This window comes from Protopterus annectens, chromosome 13.part0 (assembly GCF_019279795.1).
Source record: "Protopterus annectens isolate FY-2018-M chromosome 13.part0, PAN1.0, whole genome shotgun sequence".
Classification (NCBI taxonomy): Eukaryota; Metazoa; Chordata; order Ceratodontiformes; family Protopteridae; genus Protopterus; species Protopterus annectens.
In genome coordinates this window covers 259,114,093-259,136,592 of record NC_056747.1, presented here as the reverse complement: position 1 = coordinate 259,136,592, position 22,500 = coordinate 259,114,093, and the positions used below count along the sequence as shown (strand labels likewise).

General features: G+C 40.6%; 1 protein-coding gene across 1 annotated transcript in view; it reads right to left on the bottom strand.

Moving 5' to 3' along the window:
- CNN2 (calponin 2) overlaps window positions 1-22,500 on the bottom strand; it is a 285,521-nt gene that overhangs the window by 181,482 nt on the left and 81,539 nt on the right. Inside the window, exon 2 of the mRNA XM_044053818.1 lies at window positions 12,003-12,124. Within this exon, the coding sequence (XP_043909753.1) occupies window positions 12,003-12,124 (122 nt within the window). The remainder of the gene's footprint in view (window positions 1-12,002; window positions 12,125-22,500) is intronic.

The window sequence follows — 22,500 nt, the reverse complement described above, 5'->3', positions numbered from 1 at the left end:
CAATACTGAGAAAAGTGAAAATCCCTTACCCCTGTATCACTGGTCTTGTGATTGACAGCACTCTTTACACTGCTCTTCTTTCACTGTGCATGTTATACTACTATGCTAATATGCATTCAATCAAGATTTCAAACACTTTGAAAGACAGTAAACAATGTTCCTGTAGTACATGGAGCTCATAACGTTGTATGCACAAAGAATGGTCTCTCTCTCTTATCATAACCAGCTATGATCACAACATACAATACAAAGACTACCCTTGCGTTTCACTGTTCAGGTGAACTTCTTGCCATCCATGTCTCAAATACATAACACGGCTATGATTCACAATCTTTTATATTATGCACACTCATTTACTTAACTACATATGTATGCACACCTGTATGTATACACACAAACTTTTTGAAAGACCTATTGGTCTTATTGCCTTTCAAAAATTTTCCAACTCCTTTCTATGCATTTCTGCTAATCAGTTTAGAAGTCAGCACATAAAGTGGATGAACATTTTTCTGCGAGTAAAATGGCTCATTTTCAAAGGTGCTATACTTTCCTGGCTCTAAATGCATAGAGGTAACATTACTGGTACTTTAATTTCATTATGCACAACAGCATCTGTACATGCCATACCGCAAAGTAATGGATTTTCTATTTTTTTTGCACCTACCCCTCAATGACCATCAAGTCTCCTCCTGCCCACCCAACAGACAAATCCCCAGAGGCACAAGCACTATGACTCTAATATGCAAAGGTTATGCAGCACTGTCATCCATCTTCAGGTAGTGGGTTTACTGCTTTCTAAACCCTATCCCACACCTTCTGTCAACAAATGGAACAAGCAGTACAAACTGCAATCCAATTTTTATCTTCAGCATGAAGCTCACAAGTGAACTATGGAATCCCACGCTACAGAAATGCAAATAAGCATCATCTTTTTCTTTCAGCTGTTCCCATTACGGGTCACTACAGTGATCATCCATTTCCATTTCTTCCTGTCCTCTGCATCTTGTTCTGTCACACCAAACACCTGCATGTCCTCTCTTATCACATCCATAAACCTTATCTTAGGCCTTCCTCTTTTCCTCTCATCTGGCAGCTCCATCCTTACCATACTTTTCCCAATAAGCAATCTCTACATATTTATGCACACTCATTTACTTAACTACATACGCATGCACATCTGTATGTATACACACACACAAACACTTTTTGAAAAGACCTACTGCTCTTATTGCCTTTCAATTTTGAAAAAGGTATTCCACAGCCATACCTGTCCTGCCCTGCTGTAGGCTGCTAGTGTCGCCCGTTGCTTACGAAGCCTTGCGTCCCTCACTCCAAGGTGTTTATCATCATAATTCACCCAGATTCACCATCTCGGACATAAAGACTACCAGGACACAACAAAGCAGTACCTAAATCAGCTTAGCATGCTGCTTCTCAAGACCTACAAGTGTATGTGAATTCTCTATTATTGCATCTGTACTTTTTTTACTTAACCCTTGTGTAGTGCCCCTAGGGCGTCCCTAGCAGCCTGCTGCAGTCTTCATTTCCCCTGTAGCCCCCACTTTTTCTCCTCTTTTGCTTCATTAATTACAACTATCTTTGCCACTAGATGGCAGTATTACCTTGCCAGTTTTTACCCCTATCCTCCAAATGGCACTAACCTGTGTTCAAAACTAAGCTTTTCTGATATTTCTCGCAATACTTGGCTCTTCGCTCTAAATAAGCCCATAGTTGGCTCCCAGTATAATCTTAACTGGCTTGCATGCTCACTGCCTACACCCTATTCCACTGACTGTTTATGGTAGGCAACATCCTCTCCTTGACTCTACCAGCTCCGTTCACACTTTGGGCTCACTCCACTCCCCTACCCTAACTCCCATATCTCACCTGGCCCCAGCACCTCTACGCATACTTACTAGACAACACCCTTTTCCTCCACTAACAAATTAACCTACCCTTCCCACCCATAATTACTTCATCACTCCTTCCAATCCAAACCTTACATCTACTCCACCCCCTCACACTATTACAACCACACTTCTACTTTCCCAACACCTTCCCAGCTTAAACTGACCCCTCGAATTCCTCCACATTTATACACCATGCCTGGCAAACTAGTCTGTGTCCCAACTCCAGCACTCATTCTTATCCCCTTATCCTACTTATACTATCTTACCATACCTCTATACACCAATCATACTCCCTCATTTCACTCAACTATCTCATCCTCTTCAAAAGCACACACTATCTCCATTTCCCCTAACCTCTACTCCCTCAAAAACATTATGCTCTTCACCTATAAACTCGTACCCAACCACAAAAACACTACTCCGGACAATAAATGCCCCATCTCATCTACCTACACAACCTTGAAACCATACTCTAAACAATCTAAATATCTCTTCTCCCACGTTCTCTATTCTACCTCTATCCTTACATCTGGGGACATGCACCCAAACCCAGGCCGCTCTCCTTCACATATCTCGTTTTCCCTATCCCTTCCTCCCCACTCAGCTGGTAGGTCCCTACACTTCACAGCACTGAATGCTCAAAGCATGTGTAATAAAATCCCTAACCTCCATGCCTGGCTTCTCCATAACAAACCTGACATTCTTTCCATCTCTGAAACTTGGCTTAAATCACACAAACTCTGAATTAACTACACCCAACTACTGTGTTATCAGAAATGACAGAACACATAAAAAAAGGAGGTGGTGTAGCTCTTCTCTACTCCTCATCCCTCTCAGTGATCCCCTACTCCAAACCTATCCCCAAATTTGGTAATGCTGAATTACTTCTATCCCTTCTTCAGGTAACCAAGCACAAAATCATCTGTACTACCACCCTCTATATCCCTCCCGGAGACAATGCATCAATCCTAGAGGACATTCCCTCCTGGCTCTCAACCAGTATCACTAACAAAACTATAATCCTGGGGGATGTTCATATTAACTAACTGTGACACAATTCAATCTCCTACTAAATATAAATCTTTATAACTTCACTCAACTGATTAACTCCATAACCAGACCTTCCAAAGACTTCTCGTGCGGCAGTACCCTAGATTGGATCCTAGTTTCCCATCATCACTACTTCTCCAATAGTGGTACCCTTTCAGACCCTCTAGGTGAAAAACTTCGCACCCTACTACAATGGTCTCACACAAATACCTCTTCTCGGTACCTAAAAAACTAACCCCAATGCATTCTCTGATGCACTAAAGATTATTATTAACTGGAACCCACTCATAACTTTACCCCTGGAAAATGCTGTTATCCACTTTACCGAAACCTTCTTAAACCTGCTAGACTCCTTCACTCCCTGGAAAACAAAACTCACTAAAAGTAACTCTGTCCCTTGGCTAACTAAGAATACCCTAGCCACCATGCATTTTCGTGATAAAACTTGGAAACACTGCCATAAAACAAAAACTACTACTTCCTTCAACGAATACAAAACACTTCGCAACAAAGTAAAAAAGACTTATAAACTCAAGACCGCAAAGCCTATTTTTCCACTCTCCAAGCCTACAACAACAATAACCCTAAAAAAATTCTGGGATGGAATCTCCTCTTAACCCAGGCAAAAAAGAAAACCCTTGCCCCGACCCAAATGCCTCGGACTCAGATTTAGCTACTCAAGTCAACACATTCTTCTTTGAATCTATTTCCAAACTAACATCTTCATTCACTGATAACCATGATCCCCCACAACAACCTCATCACATCCCCTTCTCCTCCTGTATCTCTAGCTCCCAACCTGCACCCTTTTCCATGAATCCCATTCCCATCTCTGCCATAAAAAAACTTCTAAAATTGAAATCTTGCTCTAATGCTCCTGATGAAATACCATCCTACTTCCTTAAGTCAGCCGCAGAAGCCATTGCCTTCCCCATCTGCATCCCAATAAATTGATTTCAGAAATCCAGGTCCCCCAGCTCTGGAAAAAGGCCTATATAAATTCCACTACATAAAGGTGGTAACAATAATGAAATCTCAAACTTCCATCCCATCGCTATTCTATCCCCTATTTCAAAACTTCTTGAAAAAAGTGCCTCTAATTACAACTCTTACCTTATCCAATAAATAACCTTCTTACTCCCATCCAACATGGATTCTGGCCAGGCCATAGCACCACCACCGCTCTTCTCTCCTTCCTAGGAGCCATAAACAAAGCCTGTGACACTGGTCATTTTGTATCCACATTCCTCCTACACCTCTCCAAGGCCTTCGACACCATCTCTCAAACTTCTCCTTACTAAGCTCTCTAAGCTAAACCTTTCCCACTCCTCTATTAACTGGTTCACCAGTTAACTGCTTTGTTGCCTATTTGATAGGTAAGTGGGAAAAAAAGCTACTTCACCATTCCTAAACACTCCCAAAAAGCTACTTCACCATTCCTAAACACTCCCACAGGCGTGCTCCAAGGCTCAATTCTAGGGCCCCTACTATTCATTAATGACTTTCACCACGCCATCTCTAATGCTAACCTCATCCAATATGCAGATGACTCGACAATTATCTGTTCGGCAACTTCCACCTCTTCCTTAGCAAAATTAACCCAAGATGCCTTCTCCTCTACAGAACAATGGATGCTGGATAACCACCTAGTACTAAACGCATCCATGACCAAACTAATTATATTCTCACCCTCTAAAAGCATCACCCTAGACAAAACTCTATCACCAGCCAAAATAACACTCTTGAAACTGTCTCCACTACTAAACTGTTAGGAATAGATTACCAACTAAAGTTTGATAACCATATTCAGGTAAATATTAAAAAAAACACACCAGAAACTCTGTATGCTTTATCACCCCAACCATTTCATCTCTCCCTCCACCAGAGTCATTCTTGCCAATACATACCTCACCTCATCCCTTCCCTCCTGTATGGTGCCTCTATCCTTACCAACCTGCAAACCTTCCTCAAATCATAACTCTCCTCCTGTTACTATAAAATCTCAAAATTTGCAGCTAGCCACCAATCCAATACCCATCACTGCATCTCCCTGCACCAACTGAATTGGCTTGAACTCCCCAATTATCTTAATTGTGTGTGCTTGGATAAGTTGGATACAAGTATGTTTTGCCCTTCTGTCCCTCCCTTGCCTCTACCTTCCAAATGCATCGTCCAAACAGATGCCGCCAATCTAACTTCCAAAATTTAATCAAGCTACATAAACCTGCCCACCCTCCAGGCAAACATCTTCTATTCTTCTGCTTAGCATGTCACTGGAACTCTCTCACCTCTTATCTGCACCACTAACTGTCTCTCTTTCTTTAAAACTCTACTTCACTCACACCTAATCTCACAATGGGAATGCTCTTGCTCTCATCCTGTAGAACGTCTTACTATAATTATCTCACTACCTAACATATCTACTAATAGCTCTCTTCCTACTTAACATCCTAATACCAAAACATATCTACTAATAACCTCCTTTAGCCCATAATCTCCAGAAGGAATTGGCATTCTTGTTTTTACTACCTTAACTCGTTTATAACGGAAAGTCTCTCAGGCTAATTTATTGTAACTGTTATTACCATGTATTCTCTTCCTAATGTCTGATAACCGGTTTTGTAAAATTTTAAAAATTATTATCCTGTAATCTTCTAATTCTGAAACTTATTATACTTGTAATGCAGCTTTTCTCCCCAGGACTCCATTGAAAATGGGTTCCTTGTGCCCCAATGGACTATCCTGGTAAACAAATTGCAAATAAATAAATAAAACTTATACAAATTATTTTGTACATAAATTGGTATGGGTGGATCAGGAGGAAAGTCTCTGCCCCTCCCCAATCAACCAACTTGCAGTCAAGGATCCATGTGATATTTCCACATCTCCTCTACCCACCGTGGATCTCCTTGTGATAACCTACCATACTGCTTTAATAAAATTTTAGCTGTAAATTATCAGAAAATCTGGGATGGTGATATGGACAATTTGTTTGAAATTTTGTTTACAATACTGCATTGTAATACCATACCAGAAATGGGAAGCTGAATCAGTACAAATTATATATATATATGAAAAGGAAAGCTGGAGTATTAATGAATTATTGTATGAACTTTGTTAAATTTTGAGAACCAATTTATATGATTTATATAAAACATTATAACCTAAAATTTAATCAACGTGTATTTTGTATTTGTAGCAACCATTGGTTGAAACTAGCTACATTACTGCAGTATTACCCACCTCCTACACATGTTATCTGGAAAATGTACGACTGCCAGAGTCTTGCTACTATAAAAGGGAGGAAGAAGGGGAAAAAAAAAAAAAAAGGAATAAAACTAAAGCAACAGTGTCAGACTCTTCCCTATGATCAATGGCTCCAGAAGCTAAAATGAATAAAACATAGCTATGTAGCTTTTAGCTAAGAGCATGGTTGGTTGAGAAAATCCTCTGAACTGCTAAAGGTATTCAATAGCACACTGACTCAGCAACAAGTCTTTTACATCAGTTAGTGTGAGGTAATTTATATCATCTCCCCATTCTCTTAGGCAACAGCAGTTCTTCACCACCACTCCTGCAAGCATTAGTCAACGACTCTGACATCAGTTATGAAGGGAGTGGCTATGAGATCACCTGTTACTGTAAATCTGTGGCTCACTAGGGTGTTGCCTTGACATCAGCTGTGAGAAAACTCATTCCCTCAACTCTGTGGAATGCAGGTTATTCAAGTTGCAACACTGCTACCATCTGAAAAGAGGCATGATGCAAGCACAGAGCACCACTGCCCTTTACCATAATTAATTAGGTTGGAGTAAACAGTCTCCTCTGGCCAAATTACTATCAAAACCTAATTAACCATAATCAAAAATATTTTCTAAACCCCTCAGTTCCCTCTCAATACCTTCTGTAAACAAACCTTTAAAATTTTATTCTACCAGCCTGGTAACTAAAGTTATTTACTTGACATAAAAATAATAAAACCTGTCTTTTGTAACCACCAAAAATATATGCTGCAGGTGACAAAAGCCTGCTCTGGTCAACTGGATCCTTCACTCAATCCCAACATGCATCTCTGCCCTGCTCTTCAGTTCATCTGGAGGACCACAAGCAAGTGTTTTTGTCCAACAGTTTCACCCAAATGGGACACAGAAAACAGCACAGGAAAAGAGTAAAGCCTACTAACCCAGTAGAAGGGAAGGGAGTGTGGAAAAATGTTACCAAAGATGACTGTACTTCATACAGGTTGTCATTACGTCTTCAGTAACCAAAAGAACAGATCCTGTAGTGAAACCTTCTGGGTGGTCCTGAGCATGAGGACATTCCTTTGACCACAACAGCCCCAAAAGATGACTGTGTTCTAAAAGTAATGTCTAGTTTACACCACACTCAAAAAGGTGTTTAGCAAAATCCACCACATTGCAGAAGAATGTCCACCGCAGCACTCCATTTAAATGCCACCACCCTGGTAACAAGTTCTGCTAGGACAGGATTTTGTAGTAGTTGGTAGGGGTTCGATTTTTTTCACATGAAAAAATTTATACAGTATATTAAAATTACATGAGGTGTTATCTTGGATGCCTTGACCCTTTTCTTTTGGAGGGTACAGGAAATTAACTGGTCAGTCTTCAAGGATTTCATCCTACCTAGGTAAAGCACAGTTACCTATGAATGCCCATGCAATGGTTAAGTGTTCACTTTTGCTGGAGTTGAGAGGATAGGAATGCCAAAAAGTTGATTACCTATCCGGTTAGATTCAGGGGCCATTCTGAGCATGAATGCTGGGTCGGAGGACTAGCATTCTCTTCATGGAAGACTAAATGTGTTGGTCTGACTGAAAGACTGAGCCACTGTTCTTAGCAGCTATAATTTGAACTTGGAGAATGTCAGTCTTCCTCTGAAAGGAATAAATATCAGCTGAGGCTTCTGGTTCAAACTGCAGTTTTCACCTAGATAAAGCAATGAGCTCATGCTAGGAAAAGATCCCTTACTGGTGGCCTTGTACACAAGAACACTTCCAAAGAAGGTCTTTCCGACCTTCAGCAAGGACACTGAAGCAGACTAAGTTTGAGATTGCTGTCAAGTGGGTCTTAATTGAAAAAGAAAAAAAAAGGCATTTGTCAAACTCTACAAGATATTCCAGGACTGCAAAGAATGTCTTCTTGGTTTCTAGACAATGTTCTGATGCCACCATAGAGAAGCATCCATTTGACTGTGTAGGTTTTACTGGGGATCTCAGATTACGGATAGCATTTTTGGGAAATGCCAGGTAAACCATTTTGGGGTGTTAAGATCCAGATTAGTTTACCTTAGAGGTTCTGAAAAAAATTTTTTACCAGTAGGAGCTGCAATGTTCTACCCACATGGATATCAGAAGTGGGCATCAGGTTTAACAAGGTTAAAAGGGGGATGCGATAATTTCTCCAGATAGGCCAATGCATTCTGGATGACTTTAGATATTTATCAGGTTTCTGAAAAGATGTATAGAAGGCTCTGTAGCCATCGTTACACTAAAGCTTTCCTCACAGGTTCTGGAAGAAGAGGGAACTTCTGGTGTCACTATATGCTTGAGCCATTAGGAAGTGACTTGCCTAGCTGTCCCAAATCAGCTACAACCTACGTTTTGGCCCAATGACCCTTCTCGAGGAAGGATGAAGCAGGTGCTGAGCTTGGTTGGCCCATGAAAGTTTTATTTTTCTTGGAATATGCACCACAACCAAGAACTGTCTATAGCCCACTTTTGTGTGCAAATTTCTCTGTCAAAGGGTTAGGAGTGCACCTCCCCTTTTGTTTGATGTATAATACCACTGCCACATTGTCTAAGTGGACTATGATGACCATCTGTGGGAGACTGCCCTGAAAGGCTTTCAGTCAGATTCATACCACCCGTAGCCCAAGGATGCTGATTAGTTTGTTTCTTGCCAGTATCCAAGGACAATCCACAGTCTGGCCTTAACAACATTCCCCACACCCTAGGTCAGATGACAAATTGTGTTCTTGGGGGCATGTACTTGTAAGAGTTTGCCCATAACATTTTTCAGAGTTAAGCCACCATACAAGCTGGTATTTGAAGGTCTTGGCAATACATCCGTTTTGGGAAAGGGCCTGTCCATTCTGTTCTAAATGTATGCACAGCAACTGCAGCAGTGTTCTCATGTGCAACCTGGGCATCACAAAACTAAATGCTGCCATTATGTCCACCAACTGTGAAGCAGGATTCTACTAATAAGCTGGGGGGGAAGCAAGATTGCCTTGAAAAAGTGAAAAAAAATCTCTCTCTCTTGAAGAGACTCCCCAAATACTGGTGGCCAAGGCAAAAATGTTGCAAGTGTAGCTTTTTGCGTCACTGGACTTCAACTCACGAGATCGAAATAATCTGATCAGATACTACTGGTGTTAAGCAAGCTCATCCAAGAAGGCTATAGCAAGGAGCTTGCTAACCCACATACAGGCAAATATATATTGCTTCTGAGCAGCTGAGACTGCCTGCAACCACCACCAGGAAGAATACCGTGGGGAGGTGTGAAGGCACCAAAGGACAGAATCCTGAGCTGAACTGGCTCCAGACCCTGAAGTGTAGAACTACAGGGACTCCTGTGTGTAGGTAGGTATCCCCAATGTCAAAATATCATATTTGGTCCTCTAACAAGCAAGGTAAATTTTTTTTTTTTTACATAGACCAATTACTATATTTCTTTATAAAAATATTAAGCCACACAGATGCTGAACATTGGTCTCAGGTCCTTTGTTTTCTTTGGCACCAAAAAAGAATCTGGAGCAAAAATCCTTTTCCATTCCAAGATGGTAGGACTTCTTAGATGGCTGTTTTCTGTTTTTTAAAGTAAGTTGTGGACCTCGCTTTGCTGTAGATTTCTGACACATCTGGCAAGGACATTGCAGGGTGAGTAGAGAACAGGAACAGCATTTTGCATCATGTTACCACTCCAGTTGTGCTTTTTTGACCACTGCAAAAGGTGGAGCTCAGTCAGCATCCCAATTACCTCCAGAGTTGCACAGTGTGGAAGACTTTCATAAGTGCTGCTGAACACCCCTGGACTGACCACAGCCTCCTAGTCGGCAGCACCCCCCCCCCACCCGGGATAATAGCCTCCTAGTCAGCAGCAGATACCACAACCTCTTTGTAGGTGACCTTACCCTAGTTGCCCTACTGACTTGACGTAATAGGGTTCCCTTCTTGGTGCTGCTTTCAGACACAATGTCACAATCAACTCCTCTGTGTTTGACTATATGGATGGTGTAACAGACATTTCTCTCCCATCACTAAGGATCTTGTCCTGTTCCTTCATATTCTGTAGATGCCCATTTACATGATCACAGAAGAGAAGTGAACCCATAAAAGGAGACCCCGTGAATGATACCAAGATAAAAAGTCTTAAAATCCATCAATTCTGAGCCAAACGTTTCACAGTATGACTTCACCAAACTTAATAGTGTAAACTAAGATACACTAAGGGCTTTCTTGGTTAAGCTGCCTAAATTACTTCCCATGTTTTACCTTCTCTATTATAAGATGCATTATAAATAAAGTGTACCAAGTAATTTGCTGTTTTGCTAGAGGTTGTGAACTGGGACCCATCACAGACTTACATGACCCAGCTGGTAGTTCCTCCATCATATGCATAACTTGATCCAACTCCCTTTGAAGATATGTTGTGTGTCAGTTCATCACCCTTAGCAGAAAGGGGGAGAATGCAATCATGTGCTTGTCAAACCTGTACAATCACCCTTTATTTCTCAGTTTGGGATGAGTAACTGGGATCTTATGAGGTAAAAGCCTGAGGGTTGCTGCAGAGATGACTATGTCAAGCTTTGGGGAATATCACCTTTGCTAAAAGGGGCCAGAGTGTGGTCCTGGGAAATACGACAAAGCATATCAAGCTCTCAACTGCAACTTTTTTGTTTGACGGTACCAATAATTAATAAAGACACGGTAAGCACCTCCCTGCATGACCAGTCATCTCACTCTAAATAAACTACAGTTCTTCCTTCCACTGCAACCATCCCCCCATTGTCCCCTAAAAAAAAACAGTTCAAACATAGCAACAGTCAACAGCTTCTCAATATACCAAGCTGGTATATTCTATTTTTATATACGGCCTACATTTTTTTGCTTAATAGCACTACAGCACTGTCCTGAAGAGTTAACATTGACCAGATCTTGAAAAAATAGCTGCAGCCACAGTTACTTGGTGGAGGGTGCAGGATGAGTTGATACATTACAAATACACTTAAAATATGTTATGCACTAAAACTATACATAGCATGTTACTGCAACAAGAACTGTACAAACGATAAGAATGTTTATGAATCACTTCCCAGCTGCCAAGTGCTGTAGCTTAATAGAAGCATGCAACGAGTTCACAGGCAGCTACAGTACCTTCAGCTACAATGCTAAACAGTTGGTTTATAAAGCAGAGTAATGCACCTTAAGGATTTACTTAAAGTATTTCTTCGTTTTTTCGGGTTATCAACATTTCTAATCTGCTTCTGTGCATCCCTCAAAGTGGGTGTATCCCACATTAATAAAGGAATGAGGGCATGAAACAGGTGATGAAGAGTCTACTATCAAATCTGTTATAAATTGCTACTCAGACACGATAGTTATTCAACAAAAAAGTGTCTGCTGAGTCAACTGTCACCTTTATTTACATGTTATGAGGCATTTATATTTCACTCCTACAGCATCATTCACTTTAGTGAGCCACATCCTTCAGTGACCCCGGTTTATAGATTATTACAAGCTTGAATGTCAAGGCAAAGCCAAGTCAGCACAGGAACAACATGAAAACATGCATCAACCCTGCTCATTTTTTTTTTGTACTAACGAAAGAAATTCAAAGGACAACCACATACGGAAAGGTGTCTTGATAAAGATAACAATTCTAGAATACAGGTAATTTGCCTTATGCCAGAATCTACAAAACACTTGACAATGAAGTATAATGGCAAACGACAATATGAGCTGTCGGGTAAGAATGGGAATATTAGCCACAGTATATTATTCAAATTTAAAACTCTACTCACTCGCACAGAATGACTCCATCTTTCAAGCCTAGCTGGAAGTTGTCACCAATTTCCATTCTAGTAATGTCTTCAATCCATACCCTGAGTTCGGCTTCTTTCTGAGGGTCATACTTCTGAGCAATCTGCAAAGGAAAAAGCAGAAATGAAATTCAGCCTCAATGCTGTAACAATTTAGCCCCGCTTTATAGTACTTCTTTCTAGGTACATATGTATGAATACCACCATAGAAAATAGCACTGTATCAGCAAAGTATCAAAACATATTACCGTAACCCTCATTTTCCATGTACGTAAACTCTACTTGGCTAGCAAAAGAATTAACAAATCAAACTACTAAGAACATGCAACCCCCTGAAAACTTCCATTTACATCAGCTGAACTACACCTCTTAAGGAGGGATGCACATTGCTTTATCTACTATAGATTATTATCTTCTCCTTTCGGCTTTTCTCATTTAGGGGGTCCCCACAGCAGAATAATGGTCTGCAGAATGACTGGCAGTGGATTTTTATGGTGTCTAGTTGCTAGCTTGGTGCCCAACCTTCCACAGAAGGCACACACACATAGGGCCAATTTAGACTGTCCAATCTTGTATAAAATGTACAACACAGGAGGCATTAGTTCCTCTAACAACCTGTGTAAACCCAGATTAGTCAGACAGGAGCTCTTGCTTCATCCCTAAAGTCATAATACCCAGGGTGTCCTATATGTCAAGTGCTAGTACAAGCACTAGGCAGAGAGTATGGAGTTGTGAATGGGTTATATACGTCTGACATGTCTGAATCTTTTATAATCTTAATGTGCAATAGTGTGAAACTGGACAAGTCATTTAAGTTTACGGATAGTCCAGTGATGTGTAAAACAAAGAACAGGCACTTTTACAAAGGCCTTGGAATCCACTGTACATGTCATTTCACTAGTAAAAAAATTACACCTCCCTCCCAGAAGCAAGATTTCTCTTACACAATTTCAGTATAGGAAACTGATGGCTATTGGTTGTGCATGTGCAAGGCCATGGCACTTGCTCTTCTCCCTCTAGCTACTTCAACATACCTCTCAACCTCTTAGCACAAGAAATCTGGACAAAGCTTAAAATAATGGGGGGGGGGGGTCGGGACAAATGTACATAAATGTGGACAATTTTAATTGCTCTTATAAACTTAGAAAGTTGCTAGAACAACAAGATTTGTGTTGGTACACATTTTCTGATGGATTTGAAGTGTAAACCTCAAATGTATGCCCTTATTTAGGGACGTCAATCCTCAGTGATTTGCCAGAAAACCACAAATTTTATGAAAAAGGCCAAAATAGGAGGCAAAAATCTGGACATTGTGCAAAAATAGGGATAGGTGAGAAGTGTGCCCTCTTGTAACTCTGGTGCAGAAGTCTAAAAACATCCGGTACTGTAGCACATTCAACATTCAAAAAACAGTACTTTGAACTGCTTTTATACCTTGGGAGTAAACAACAATCTGCCAAGATACCATGTCCTAGAGAAAATAAAATGCAAATAGTTTTAAATGCAGGCTTGTTTAAAATGCATGCTCACACAAATACTTCTACTAGCTCCCGAGACTTTTATGTTTCATAATATGGAGCTTGTTTGTGTCTTTCGGCTTTTCCCAGTTAGGGGTCGCCACAGCGGAACTCCGGTCCGCTAATGATTGGTAGTGGATTTTTACGTACCAGGTTACCAGCCCTGACGCACAACCTTCAATGAAGGCATGCCCCATTCACGTATGCCTCCACACAGAAGACGCTCTAGCTGAGAATCTAACGGGACAACATCTTGCTATGAGGCGACAACACTACCGCAGCATCACCACCGCAGTCTTTTCATAATATGGCCACTACTTAGCAAATTAACAGACGGGCATGGAGGACTCACAAGGGCCAATATAAAACTGAATGCTCAAATGTCAACATTTGTTTATACTTTGGTTGCTCTCTTCCACCAAAAAGTCCACCGCATGTTATGCCCCCCTACTCTTCCTCAGACTTTACAGCAAGACAGAGAGAAGACAGATATTCTGGTACAGCACTCATACTAAGTGGGTCCCTAAAGATTTCTTAAATGGATTTCTACCCTTAAATCAACCATCTAGTACAGAGTGCAAGGATGTTAATGTGGTCCACATGCTTCCTTTGCTGTAGATCTACGGAGCCACAATCCCCGGTCTCTAATAATGGCTGTAGCAAAGAAAAACACTTTTGGCCTCCACCCACAAAGGGGGGAACTAGCATTTAAACTCTTCGTTTCCACACCCACAGTCCTTGCCTGCTCCAACGGTGTAATGGCACACTACTACAATCTGGGGTCACCAAGGTCTCCAGCCTCCACCCCTCTGCATCATGAAGCCAACTCGCATGATAAAATTAAAGGCAGTGCTCAGCTAACAAGACTTGAAAGAGGATAACCTCTAATATTTTCAGCAACAGGAAGGACTAGTGATCACTGAATTACTTAGGAGAGAGGAATTAGAGCTCTGGTCCTTATCTGGGCATTAGTATTGCATTTACTTAATGACTGCATACAAACAGCACTGCTGAAAGAAATCTGTGACAAAATGACAGCCTCCCCAGTCTATTCAGCCATTACAAAGGCTTGCCGATGCCCCAAAGGATGATAGTACAGAAAACCTAGACCTCATTTCAAGCAGAGAGTAAAAAAAGTACTTGCATCATGAGGCATACAGTTTATCATACCACCCAGTGGAAGAAAAGACACTGAAGAAATTTAATGGTCAGTAATCTTTCATAGTGCATGAACGAAAGAGAGATGCACACTTTAAAGGCATTTACTATGTACTGTACAAAAGCACTGTTCACATCTCTTCAGAATTCAACTAACCCAGTTCTCCAACTTCGAAAATACTTTAAGGAGAAAGTGAAAAGGGCAACAGAAGCACAAAAGAATGCATTTATCAGTGATGTTACAATATATATCACAAGATATTACTACTCCCCTCCAGCAGCAGATGTTACCAAAGCAGCACATTTAAATCATGTTGATGTGACCCTGGGACGAGTCTGTTACTAAGGACATCTACTAATCCCCTTCAGCCCATCATATTTTATATGCAGAATGTACCTCTACCACCTTCGCTGGGTACAGTGAAACAATGGGGAGAGTGATCACTGTGTTAGCAGTCACACAGCTTTCGTTTACACTTTGTAACAGGCCTCACAAACTAATTCATAGTGCTATGCAAAGGAGAGGGACAGGCACTTGTCCTCCCCCCCCCCTTTCAATGTGCAACACAGTTACACAACTAGCTAAGGACATGTAAGCGTACTGTAGAGTAAGCCTATACCCAAGAAAATTCCCAATCATCTTAACATAACTTAGCTGCACTTATTCATTGCACCATACTAATGCTGTTTTCATCACACTTTTATGTGGTTCTTAGAACATTCAGTTTCCAATATTCATTAAAGCAAGGCGTCACAAAGGGAATCACTTCACATAAGAGATACTTAAGATTCTCACAGCCTATAGACTGTGATTTTGCAACCACCATTCCCACATCAGTAAAACAAGAATATTTTGCTGTGCAAAAAGTGGTCAACACAAAGCTGTACTGCAACTAAAACAAAGCAGACTTAACTGCCAAACAGTGGGTGATCTTTATTTAAAGGCAGGGAAGTGTAAGGAAGGGATGAAATATCTTCTGCAGCTTCCAGACAGCAGTCGAGCTTAACACTTAGAACTACTTAAAACTATTCTGAAACTGCCATGTTTTCTTACATTCATTAATTCTGATAACCTATTTTAGCCTCTCATAGGGTCACAGAACACCAAAGCCTATCTTGGTAGCGAATGGGTGCAACGCATTAGACTTATCCGGACAGGGCATCCGTTCACTACAGAAGGTGCAAATGAAAGTACCCCACCCCCATCCACCTACAAACAATTTGGAGAACACCAACTCACCTAATGAAAGCATGTTGGAAGGAACCAAAGGGGCCATATTGACAAACATGCCACACATGGGGTACAATAAGCAACATTTTCAGTAAGCAATATGCTGGTATACGATTTGGATAGGTGGTGCACCTCATAAGCTGCAACACATCTACCTTTCATTTTATTTCTTCTATTAAGATCCAGATGGGTGGCTTGATTTGATCATCAATTTCAGCTTTGGATTTGGAGAAAAGAGAAACTTACAGGAATATGCATAACTTACTTGCATAACTTACAGGAATATGCATAACACAGTTAACTAAATAATACAACAGTATAGCATCAAATGTTTTCAACATAATGAGTAGAAAACAGACCAATTTACAAGCAGCTGCAGGCTATTTTGTCCAATGCAGCAATAGCCAGTCTGTAACAGACAGAAAAGGGATACTATGTTACACAACCTTGTCTACAACGAATGCCAATATGTCAGTGGCTCCAGTCCATGTTAAAGTCTTACAACACATTAAACCACCTTTAAGAAACCCAGACAGTGCATGAGGATGGGATTACATTCAATCCACATCTAGTGAAATGTAGCAATAATGACCAAATTGTCCGAATTTGATCATCTGTAGGAAAAACTAACCATGGTGATGAGAGACAAAAATCCGATTATTTGAAGGGATTTAACGGGTAATACACTACCCAGAAAATGTACTCAACATGAGAACAGAGCAGAGAACATGACATCTACAATAGTGAGTCAATTACCTGAACTAATTGGGACCTAGGGCAGTTTGGATAATCAAACATATAATTGAACCGGATAAAAAACTTCTAAAATATGTTTAACATTAAAGAAAAATTAAACAAATTTACTGCAAGTACAAAATGGTACAGTATAATATTGTAGTACAAGCTCAAAAAACACGCACAAGCGAATAAATATAATGTTTACAAATTCAGAATTTATTTTTCCTACCCAAACCTTGGAAGGCTGTTGTTGGATGACTGACGTTTGGATAAAATCGACTCTCTACTGTAGTAACAGTTTGAGAAGCATCAGTTATAACAAGCAGTACTCAAAAAGTGGATTACTGATTGGGGGGGCATGACCAAAACTACTGTATGAAGTGTATTACATGCCTGTAGAAATAGAAAGATGGAAGCAAAATACAATAGTCATTGAGGTAATGAAATTCACATCTAGGAAATATACAGAGTAATGAAAGGGCAATAAAACAGAATGGAAAAAATGCATACGAACCAGAACAGCACAAGTTAGGACGCAAAATGGTCTACACATTTGCAATAAACCAGAACGAAATACTGTACAAATTAAACATTTAAAACATTATTCATAAAGGCTAAAAGCAGAGCCCATCCATCCACCCACAACCCCTTTTTCCTATTTTTGCACATGGGGTCAGAGAGTCTTCTAAATCCAAGGTTCACACTGGCAGGTGGCTAACCCTGCTGTGGCTGTTCTTCCATATCATGCACTCACACACAAACCTATGGCCAATTTAGAGTGTCCAATCCACCTACTGCATGCCTTTGGAATGTAGGAGGGAATAGGAGCACACAGAAGAAACCTACACAAACACAGGGAGGACATGCAAACTCCACATAGAAGGTATTCCAGCTTAAAACGGAACCGGACAGCCTCTTGCTGTGAGGAGACAACACTATTCACTGCACCATGTAACCTTAAACTATGCACAAACCTACGCCAAAGCACACTTATAATCACTTGTACATGGAAGTGATCACAAATCTGTGCAGGTCATATGTCAGCACATTACAAAAACACCATTCATTTATACCTCAGATGGCTGAAGTCTACATATACCAGGTTAGCATATGTGGTATTAACAGAGTAATTAGATGTGGGGAATCAGTCTGATGCCATACACCTGGGCTTCAGGAAACCCTTTAGCTCAACACCATTCCAGAGAATATTAGACAAGGAAGTAAAGTGGCAGTTGATTATAAAATGGATGGACAGCTAAATATGTGGCTGGAGAGAAGAACCCAGAAGTTAAACAGTGAGAGAATTCACTGTCAGATGTGGTGGTGATGAGCTACAGGGATCTACACTAGGGCTGAACTCTTCAATTTGTTCATAAAAGTGACATACTGTACACAAAGACGAGGAGGGTGGACTGAAAGAAGGCATTGAAGGTTCACCAATGAGAAATGCTGTGCCTTCCAAGTGAGCAAGGTCTCTGGTACAGTATATGGGCTTTAGGACATTCAATGTAAAAACTTCTGAATAGGGATTAAAACTTACCAGGAATTATCACAGCTGGCAAAAAAGTCATCAGGAACAGAGCAAGAAGAAAACAGCCACAGTCCAGAGGACAACAGGTTATATTTCTCAGGACAGACTCCAGAAATAACGAGATGCATACCCAGATTCTACAGTGTGGGCAAGGTCAGAGCTCAAATACTGTACTGTTTTCCATTTCTAGAGAACATATTGACAAGCGAAGCAAAACTGCACACGGGGGCGGGTACACAACCTCTGCACCAATTCCAAAAAGGGCCACACACACCATTCCCCTGAGAAGCAATAAAAGAAAGCATCTTGGATCATTAACATCATTTTTTTCACTTTTCTGGCATGAATTCTTACCAATTTTGAGCATATTTACTGAAATTAATAACAAACTATTAACGCATCACATTTACATCCAAGCTTTCCCATAAATCTTGCCCAGTCTGTCTAGCACTTGGACATATCAGCAGAATGATTTTGGCATTGTAACTGCGGTGGTGGGGTTGCAGTAGCATTGTCACCTCACAATAAGACATTGTCCTGTCGATTCTCAGCTAGAGCGTCTTCTGTGTGGAGACATGCGTGAATGGGCGTACCTTCGTTGAAGGTTGTGCATCAGGGCCGGCAACTCTGCACGTAAAAATCTACTGCCAATCATTAGCGGACCGGAGTTCCGCTGTGGCGACCCCTAACCGGGAAAAGCTGAAAGACTCAACTCAAGACCTGCCCTTGGTGTACAGAAGGCAACTTAACTGGCAGAGGATGACAGACATGCAAGATGTCAGAGGGTCAGAAAAAGGAAAACTTGATTATTAACTAGTTACACTGGCTATGTACTCTTAGTGGTAAGAAAAGACAGCAGAGACTCAGTGAATTCAGTCCACAAAACTATTCCAAGGACTTCTAAAGAATGAGATCAGTCAAGCAAAGGAAAAGGAATGGAACATGATCTCAAATATTCAAAAACTTCTACTCGGATATGAGAAATACTATTTTTCAGAAAAGCCAGTGGAATGTTGTCGCAGAACAGACAAACAGCAATCAAAAGCAAAAATATAAGTGGACTAAAGATGGGGCCAGAGGGGCAGCTGTGGGTGCTAGTTACCAACAAGTGGGTAAGACAGGTTGTCCACCTGCTGCCAGCATTTTTAACTCTATATATGTTCTGGAGAGCTGGTTGTAGTAATGGGATACAGTGGTTTGTGCCAGATATAAAAGCCAATAAATATGTACCAAGGAAGTGCCAAGTGTGGAAGTTTGTATCCACACCATGACAGCAATGCATACCCACCACCTCTCTGGTGGGAGAAGATAATGGGAGGAAAACAAATGATCATCAAAGGATCAGAGAATGAAGCTTGATACATAGCCCCATAACATAAGGCTCAAGCTCAGGTTTCAGGAAGCATCAACAATCTGGGAAGAATCAAATGGATAGCAGGAGTAAGTTGCAAACTCAAGCAATACCTTGTACTCATGACTGTCCACACCACTTAAGGATAAAAATAAAAAAATAATCTGCAACATTTTGTGAAGGAAGGGATGTTCAGAGGAGTACCTATTTAAGGGATGTGACATCTTAAGGGTCAAACACTGCATATATGCAGCACAACTGTGTGAAATATTTTATCACTACAATCGGGGTCTACCTTATTAAACAATGTAACTTTGATGCCTGCTAAATTTCAGATCCGCATCACACACTTCCCGGGGGATTTCCATTATCTGGTTGAGGAGTGCAATTTGAAATTTGGTCACATGCCTTAGATAAACGAGCTTGGAAATCTTAAGTTTGATCCAGACAACCTAAAATTATGCAAATGGCTCAGGGATAGAGTTTTGTAAATGGGATTGCTTAACTGTTGTCCATGTGCCGTCTGATTTGCCTGCTAGTTCCATGGAAAACAGACGTCAGTATCCATAACTAAAAGCAACTACGAACAACTGATAATTGTTGCATTCCCAAACACGAACTTTGTGGCTCCTGTTTACATACCAGCCAGCTCTTACAGTTTCAAGAATATGCAACATCTGTGTCAGTACCTCCGTTCAGTTCATCTGTGTTTTGCGGCACGAGAAGCAAGTATTAGCTTCTGAAATGCTGTTTATGTTATGATTAAATGGCACAGGCATATTACGACTGTAGGCCAGATTTTCCTCCAACACTTTCTGAATTACAGATTACATCACTATATCTTAAATGCATTCTGCAGTCACACCCTTTTCGTTTCACATCCTGAGGTGAGATTTAGACTCCTGAGCATTTCAGCTCAGTAAACAGACTTGCCCAAAAAATATAATTAGATATAATGAGAAACCACAACTATTTTGTCAAAACTCATTCATGAGCCAGGATAGCTAAAGAAAATCCTCACCCCACTAATGTAGTAACTTTATCTCCAACAGTTACTTTTCTCCATATATCATGACCTAGGTGTTAGAGCCCAAAAATCATTTGGTACTTTTCAGGGTTTTCATACCAATGTGTTTCCTTGCCACACACCATGAATGTTCAAGTTTTTTTTTCTGTTCAAGTCTCACATTACTACCCTCAGCAAGGAGTCACAGGATATAAATTTGTCTGCAGAAAAAAGTAAAATGAGTGAAATTTCTTACTGAAGAGTTAAATTCTGTGAGGAATCTTTATATAAATGCCTGGGAAGAGTTGCATAGAACTTGTAAATGCTCTCACTTCTGGTCAGCGAATCGTTTTTATTCCAGTAACAAACAGGCTTGTGTCACTTGCCCTACTAGTTCAGAAAACTGTCAGTGACCAATGAATTAGAAGAGCAGACCACGTTTATATGCTGCAAGAACACAGGGAAGGGACAGTCTGAAATTTTAAAGATTGCAGCTTTGAATAGTTAAAGCCCAACCCTGATTTTCACCTCTTGTTCCAAGAATATGCAAAATCACTTTGCTTACATTAAACACACATGCAGTTAAAAACATTGTGCTGACACCAACAAGCTTACAAAAACCATGTCTGACTAAATGGGGAGGGGAATACAAGGAGAAAAAGTGATGGGAAAAAAAAACCATGCCAGTATTGTAGTTCTGACAGCCACTAATAACAAACCACGATTCTAATGCAGTCATAGAGCACAAAAACAGGGGGAAACCGACTCCACGACATACAGGAATGCAGCCCCGACTGCGAACACAACCAAAACATCTTGGGATTGATTAGCCAACAGTACCTGAAGAGTCCTGTCAAAGGGGTAGGCTGAGCACCATTTTTACCAGCTCATGTACTCCATGGGAGAAAACAGTGTTCACAGCCAAGGATCAATTACTAGTAATAACTGGAACACCAATGGCAACAGTCCAAAGTTATGTGCATGTGTAATGCCTGTTGTAAACTGGGCAGGACTGTTAGGTAGGGCATAAAAAAAAAATTAAAATAAAACGGTTGTCAGGATAGTTCTGTACGAGGTCACCCCAATTTCCTTTACAGGTACTATAAGCATTCAGGTTTGTGTGTAAGCATCTCCCTACCTAAAGGGCCCTGGTCTAAAAAGGAAATCAGGCAGGTGTCTAGGAAGGTGAAGCGGGGAGTAGAGGAACTCCACAACATTGCTGATGTCAGTTGAAGTAAAATTGAGAAGTACAAACATTTTTTTTAAATGTTAAATCACAGTACAATCTTTTTTTTAACAAAAAGTTTAAATGACACATAATCCAAACTCTTAATATTCTGGCCTTCACGCAAGGCACCTTTGTGTTTATCTAATGAAATTTAAATTACAAAGATTGATTACAGCCAGGAAAATTACTGCACAAGTGGAGTGTCTTCCTTGAAAGAGGCACTTTTGCCACCACTTTCAATTTGGTCTTTATTCCTTACAAAGGTCAAAGGAAAAAATGCCTTTCGTACGGCACAAGTTTCATCCACCACAAGAATAACTTTAGGAAAAAATGTAGAAAACAATTCTTGCTTTTTATCCAGTTCAGTAACTGACAGCAAATGCATGCCAGGATACCCCAAATGTTGATACTAAATGGTCTGTTCTTTACACAACAGTCTGCCTACAATGAACTTATGAGATAAACCTTTTGCCTATGCTTGGGTTCAACTCTCAGAGTCTAACTGGAACTTTATAATGAGCTCAAGGAGTCCCAATCTTTACAGGCACATTACTGATTTGCACTTCTGAGAAAGGGGAAAAGCAGTACACAGTCCGGCAAGTAAACAAGACCAACTCATTTACTCTCTACAACGTTAAGATTTAAAGGGGATTATCATTGGGAACCAAAACAAGTACCAACTGGCCTATTCTAAACCAGGGGGACTTCCAAGATGTTTTG